The 7,115-nt window shown below is 41.7% G+C and overlaps 1 protein-coding gene across 1 annotated transcript in view; it reads right to left on the bottom strand.

Annotated features, from left to right (window-relative positions):
• Window positions 1-7,115, bottom strand: part of rapgef2b (Rap guanine nucleotide exchange factor 2b) — a 38,313-nt gene that overhangs the window by 3,714 nt on the left and 27,484 nt on the right. Inside the window, exons 14-20 of the mRNA XM_037675151.1 lie at window positions 6,184-6,567; window positions 5,822-6,033; window positions 5,052-5,175; window positions 4,580-4,603; window positions 2,011-2,234; window positions 787-954; window positions 220-369 (exon numbers count right to left, since the gene is read on the bottom strand). Coding sequence (XP_037531079.1) covers window positions 220-369; window positions 787-954; window positions 2,011-2,234; window positions 4,580-4,603; window positions 5,052-5,175; window positions 5,822-6,033; window positions 6,184-6,567 — 1,286 coding nt within the window. The remainder of the gene's footprint in view (window positions 1-219; window positions 370-786; window positions 955-2,010; window positions 2,235-4,579; window positions 4,604-5,051; window positions 5,176-5,821; window positions 6,034-6,183; window positions 6,568-7,115) is intronic.

Raw genomic sequence — 7,115 nt, 5'->3', positions numbered from 1 at the left:
GATCAGATTGTGTCATTAAATTACTGATCTTTGATCAGATTGTGTCACTAAATTACTGATCTTTGATCAGATTGTGTCACTAAATTACTGATCTTTGTTCAGATCTTTGAAGAAACTAAACATGGCAGCTATAAGACGTGAGCGCTGGCAACCACCAGGAGGCGAGTACACAGAGATGAAGAAAAGGAGCTGGGGAGGGAGGGGGGATAATTGGCTCACCCTTCTTAGGAGAGCTCTGTGGGGAGGTGGGAGGGGAGGAGAGCTGGGAGGAGGCGTTGGACACAGTGTCCTCTGGCTGTCTTCTGTGTCTGTCGCTTCCCTCCTCCGACAGAGACAAGATCTTTTTCAGGGACTGGGGTGAACTCGTGCCTGCAGATGTTTGAAGAAAACAAAAAGACAATTATTTTTATTATGAGGAACATTTTTCCAGGGGTGACGGGCTGCATTGTTTGGATTTATTTATTTGTTTGTTTTTATGTGTGCTTGTTGCCAGATAGCCTCTAGGTGGCAGCACTGTTACAAAAATGCTCAAAAGAGCTGCTCTGCTGTTTGCTAACAGGATGGGAAGATAAATAAAAACAAGGTAAATGTAACAATAAAAAGGTCAAAAGATTAGAGGAGATTTAAATAGACAGATTTTAATTTGGACAGAAACATCCTAATTTGTATGAAAAATAATGTCCCATGTAGAATAAACTTTACAAAAGTAATTCTGATCTAAACCAAATATATTTGAACATTTTACGTATAGAGAACATTCACAAGCAGCTATGTTTGTGCTCTTACCAAACGGTGGCAGATCCTTGACCGGGACTCTCTTCCGGGACGGGTACAGGGCCACGGCAGGAACCTGCAGGACCTGGTTCCCTTTGGCCAACGGGCCTCGTTGCTGATTAGCAGCTCTGGACACCACTGGAGAAGTGTCAGGTCGTTTCCCCCCGGCATTCTTGGGCACTGAGGAGCATAAAGTGTTCAATTGGTCTCCATGACAGTTTTTACATTTCAGGGTGAACATATTTTTACTGCGTCAGGTTTGGGATTAAATCAGTAATTTTTTAATCTTTGAGCTTCATCTGTGTTTGGTTGTGAATCTCAGGAATGTGACGTTACCCATGAGTACTTAGAGTTACAAATAATTACGGATACACCGATACTAGTACCAGATATCAGTGCAACATATGTGTGCTCGTACTTGTACTCATAAAAATAATTTTGATACCACAGTACTGATACCACTTTAAGAGGTTCACCTCTCAGTTCAGCAGTCAGGTGGTGGTGGAGGAATAATGTAGAAGTATTTTTTTAATAACAGGTAGTCCTGGTGCACATGGTGGCGATGATCTAAATAACAACAACCAACAGAAGACGAAGCCATGTGGACGTATTTAAAAGTACACGGTTGAGCAAACGAGGGGCCTGGGATTACACGGACCTGAGCCCGAGCTTTAGTAAACATTCTCACAGCTCAGTTCTCTGCAAGAGGTGAAGGCCTCCATCGTCATCATCACTGAGGTGAGCGTGTGGTTCTGATCTTCCACCAGGGGTCGTGGATGAGCCTGAAAAGCTGCTGACATGATCTCTGAAGCAAGGCACTGAGCCAAGCTAGGCAGCTGTTATCTGCTGTCTTCACTCTGCTGCTGTGAGACACAAACTCCGTCCTTCATCTTACTCTTTACTTTATAAATGATTCAATATCAACTTTGAGCGCTGTTACTGGGAGGAATGGTGTCGCTGCTGTGCAGAAAATGACCCTGGTGATGATGGTTAAATATGACGGACACTTTGATGGGGGGCATATAAAGGAATTAGTTTAATTTCCTTTATTTTTATGTTTAAAGTGCATGTTTTTAACATACAAATCACCTTTTGTAAAGGGTTAAGCTTGAAATGAAAATTTCTAATTGTAGGATAATAGTATTTATAAATACTCGTATCAGTACTTTGTATCGTAAGTACTTGTACTGTGAATGTAATGCAGCACTGGTGCAAAGCATGAACGGGCGCTCTTACACGTGCTGATGGAGGGTTCACACTGCAGCGACAGGGTCTGCAGGCTCTCCTCGTTCGTTTCCAGACTCAGGTTGGACAGGTACTGCTTCACCTTCCTGGACATCTGGGCGTCCTCGTAGAGCTTTTTGGCGTTTAGGAAGGAGCTGCGTCGCACCCGCTTCTTGTGCCCGCCCGTCTGGCTGACGTCGAGCACGGCGGCGTTGGCGCTGCCCTGACTTAGAGAACTGGTTGCACGCACAAGTGTCCACACAACAAGGAGCAGATGTTTTCAGAGCGCGGACAAAACAAAGACAAACATATAAAAAAGGAAAGAAGGATAATTAATGAATTAATTCACAGTTAAAATAAAAATAAAATCTTTGGAGGCTAAAGCCGTGTTAAACACTAGGGGGCTACAAAGGGAGCGCGGTGTTTAACTCAAACATGCAGAACAGCTTTAGGGTTTTTCTCTCAACTCCACAACATTCCACACATTCCAGGCGGGGGGGGGGGGGGGGTGACAGCTGAACTCAGAGCAGAGAGGACGACTACTGTGGCACAGTCACTTTACATTTCTGCGCCAGGCTGGTGGGACTGTAGCGAACACTTCGGCTCGTGGCCTCGGCCCCAGAGACAGCGTGACTAACTGGCTTCATATGGTCAAATATGAACACAGCTCTAAAGTTATAAATTAATAAATAAATCACTGCAGGGTTCCCTCACTTCTTTTGTTTTAAACGTCAGACTTCTCCAGACTTCTTCACTAATTTCCAGCCATTTTTGACACCCAAATAAAAAAGTTTGCTGTGGCTGCATCAGCTGGAGAACAGCTGGAGAACAGCTGGAGAACAGCTGGAGAAAACAAATAAAGGAAACATTTCTTGCTTGTCTGTCATAATTTTATGATCCTATTTGTTTCCAGTGCATCAAGTTCATTTTGTGAAACTATGTTTTGATTCAGGATAAAATATAAAAAGGCAACTTTAGGACTTCGAACAGCTCTAATTGCAAAATATTCAACAAATGACAAATATTTTTTAATCAAAACATAAAACTAGAGGTTTAAAACCTTTGCACCATGTCTAGTTTTAATACACTGAATTTAACATGCACACTGCAGAGTATGTATCATACATTTATTTAAAAGTATTCAAATTTTTATCTTGCTTTATCTTACTCAAATGTTTTTCATATTAATTTTCTTATTTTTCACTCTTTCAACCATTATTTCTACAGGTTAGTCTCATTGAGCCACGATGACTTGTTTACGACAGAGACCTGATTTAGGCAGAACATATAAAGTACAGACAACAATAAAGTAAACAATGACAACAATAAACTACAGCAAAAATGCTGTTAAAAATTATATTTATACAATATTTATATATATGTTTATTTAGGTTAAATATCGTTGCTGTATATCCATTTTTTAAGAGCTGGAAACTAGTAAAAGTTTCTTTATTACTATGTAATTCTCTGAAGGAACCAAGTCTGGGATGTTTTCTTTGTAAACAAATATGGATGATCATGTTTGTAAACAGAAAAGTTCATTTTTGTGCAAACGCAGGAGTCTGGTGGTAGAAATAAAAAGTCAACAACACAAGTCGCACTAAAGAAAACAATCAACCGTTATCAACTTCGAGCGGCCAGTTTGGATGTTTGGGTCCAAGAGGATCTACAGCTTCGTTCACCAGAACGTCACCGCAGGCCTTCACGTGACTAGAAGCCTAAAGTTTGTGATGATCATTAAAAAAATCTTCAACTGAGCTCGTTCCAAGCAAGAACAGGCTGAACATTTTTACTTCCTGTATTTCAGCATCGGTTCAGATCAGCGTCTCAAAGAAAACGTGGGATGAGCCTGAAATTAGGAGACGGACCACCTGCCTGAAAATGAAGAATCAAGCTGACCCAACGGGTCATGAACGCCACAGACATGGTCCTCCAGAGTCACTTGTTTTGTCTATCTGGGTCATTTGGGCCTGGTACTGTGCCATACAGTACATTGGACCATTGTTGTTCAGATTCATAAAGAAGCGAGTGATTAATGTAACGCACCGACATGTAAAGATAAACGGCACGTGTCGTCTTTCTGCCCACCAGCACAGTTTGAGACCGGGCGGTCACGCTGTAGTGATCGTTCTTATTAAACAGCATCATTATAAATATAAACTATAGTTTCTTTTCTTTTCTAGATCACTGGAATGAGCTTCCATATGTTTTGTTGGCTGTTCAATAGCATCCATTTGACCGGAGAATGTAAGAAAAACAGAACTGCACATATCCCTGCTAGTGAGAGTATCGACAGGCAGATGAAACCTAAAAGGAAAACGTGCATGCAGTTTGTTGTAAATGACAAAAGGTCACATTTGCTCATGTCAGCGCAGCAGTAGTGCCGGTGTGACCTTATGTCCACACATGTGACCTTTGCTACACTCAGTATCCTGAGGTTAGTGTCAAGCAGAATTAGTGGGAGCAACTCATTCTGGTTAATAAAAATAAAAGGATTTATAAAAGAAGCGAGGCAGAATGCAAGCTGGCAGAAAGATGAACCACGCAGCAGAGAAGGCAAAGATGGGGTTACCAGACTTACCCTAAACTTCTCCATTTCTTCTTCCTAGAGGGTGGGCGCCATGAACAAAGAGGCGTGGGGTGGGGAGGCAAAGGGTTTATAAGTAGAAAAAGAAACAGAGGAGACAAAGCTTAGGACAGGAAAGACCACTTAGATCACCAAAGAGAAGCAATTTCACCACATGAAAGTCACAAGAGAGGAAATCCAAGAGCAACACCACCAAAAAAATGACATAATTACACAAAGACACAGTTTGACAGAAGCTCTGAGCCAAAGACACAGTTTGACAGAAGCTCTGAGCCCATCTTACACCAACAACGTGAGGAAACAGTAGCTGCTTGAAGGGAAAGCGTGCTGCAGCAACTCAACTGGGTCTGATTGAACCGACTGACCCTGCAGTCTGTTAGGCAGTAAAGTGCTGACTGGTCCTACGGGGAAGGTGAACGATCTAGAATTAGTATAATACTCAATCTTCATGGACAAGTTTCTTCACCTGGTACGGAACATGAGGGCTGGGTCCATATTGACGGAGGCCATGCGACCAACATGACGGATTTCTTTGGCAATCATCCGAAGCTTCTCAAAGTTCACCAGGCCGTCCACTTTAGAGTCATTGCCTGGAAATTCAGGGAGTAAAAACAACAGTCAGGGCTAAATGACAATGAAAATATAAAAAAAACAAGTGTCAGGATGTCTGAGCACACAAGGGGTGTCCGAACTACGGCAACTAGAGACTAACATTTAACAATTCAATAAAACTGTAAAAGCTAAAGCAAGTAGTCAAAATATTGGCTTATCAATTTCTTATTTATGCCTTTTGTTATACTTTATTTGATTGGTTAATGAACAGGTAAATATTTTTATGAAACTAAATAAACGTGGTAGAATTTGAAAGAGATAAAAAAACTTTGTCCAGCCAAGCTAAAGTAGCTTAGCAATAACCGATTTCAGTGCAGATAGCGACGTCCACTGTTAAACAAGAAGTCTGGCGCATTACACACATTTAAACAAACTGTTTACAACTGAGACACACAGAAGTTGGTTTTGTTGGTAGATATAGAAATCATTTTTAAGCAAATCAGTCAAAAGTGGATTTATTTGATAATTTTGACATCAAATGAAGGTCTGTATTATTAAATGTCTGAAATATTCAGATTTGTCTCTGCCTAACATGAGTTTTTCTCTCACGTATATTCAGTTAAAATATTACACGTGTACAACTAATTATGACCGATGCTAAATGTCATCAGGTTCCTGCCGTACCTTCGTGAAGGAAGGTCAGGTCCTTTTTGATGACTGGGAACAGGGGGATGATCGGCGGCTGGAGGTTCTGATTGTTGAGAACGTTCCTGTACTTCGCCATATTCCTCGACGGGTCAAAGAGGTCCTGCAGGTCCCCGAACAGCTTCTCGTACTTGCTGGGTAACTTTTCCCATGTTCCCCTCAGTCTGGAGACTGGAGCCAGGTTAAGACCACTGTGAGGAGACACGAGCGGTCAGAAAACAGGAGTACGATAAAACGGTTTTCTTTATAGCAGTAAAATATACAGATGTATAAATTAAAGTATAAAATGGTGTGGTGTAAACTAAAGTAAAAACAAGAATAATAAAATGATTGTATGTTACCTGATGATGGCAAACATGGAGTTGAAGTTCTTGCACTCTCGACAGTGCAGGGCGATCTTGACGAAGTGCTTGACGATCTTCATGCGCTTCAGCTGGTTTGGCTCCCGCACCACCTCCGTTGCCACCCAAAAGGTTTCGTGGTTAATGGACTCCTCGAAGCGCTTGAGGCTGACCGAGCCCACCTTGGAGCGCAGCTTGAACAGGTCGTCAATGTATTCGGTGGGCTCGATGGCACAGAACAGTTCAAACGCTCTCATGGAGAGCTGGGTGGCCACCTCCACAGTGCTGAGCTGCAACAAGGAGATCTGGCCTTCTCGAAGGAGGTCCTGGGCATCCTCATCTGAACACAACGTCTCTGTCTCCATGTTGCTCTTTAGGTAGTATCTAATGGGACAGAAGGTTGTTAAGTAGCTGCATCGCTAGAAAAAACAGCAACTTCAGTCACTCGTTGGTGACGAGTCACCAAAACTTTGTTAGCCTTTGTTCTTTATTTAACATGGACATTCTCCTGAGATAATGACTCAATTCCTGGGGGCTCTACTGTATAAATGGTTATGGTACAACTTCCTGTCAGACAGGAAGTAGAAGTCAGCATTGGTTAACCAAGAGAGGAGCACGGACCGCGGTTTATTTTAAAGGAATTTACATTCAGTCGAGCAGATAAAACTCTGTTTTTGTTTTGTTCACATTTATTTAACAACCATAAAGTTTATTAAAATAGCTGTGCTGCGTTCAGGTACCTGTTGTGTTCAGGGCTGCAGAACAACCAGACCAAACTAAATCAGTTTCTACAACAACAGAGTTTGAACATGGACCAAAACAAAAAGAGTTCCTGTGAAAAGAGGTCTAGTTTCATCTCCCACCTACAGATGAAGAATTAAGAAGAAATATGCTAGAATATGTAGCTAAATATGCTAGTAGATGTAGCTAAA

This window comes from Nematolebias whitei, chromosome 4 (assembly GCF_014905685.2).
Source record: "Nematolebias whitei isolate Nwh7 chromosome 4, NemWhi1, whole genome shotgun sequence".
NCBI lineage: Eukaryota > Metazoa > Chordata > Actinopteri > Cyprinodontiformes > Rivulidae > Nematolebias > Nematolebias whitei.
Note: the sequence above shows the minus strand (reverse complement) of the source record. Positions and strands in the feature narration are given on the sequence as shown.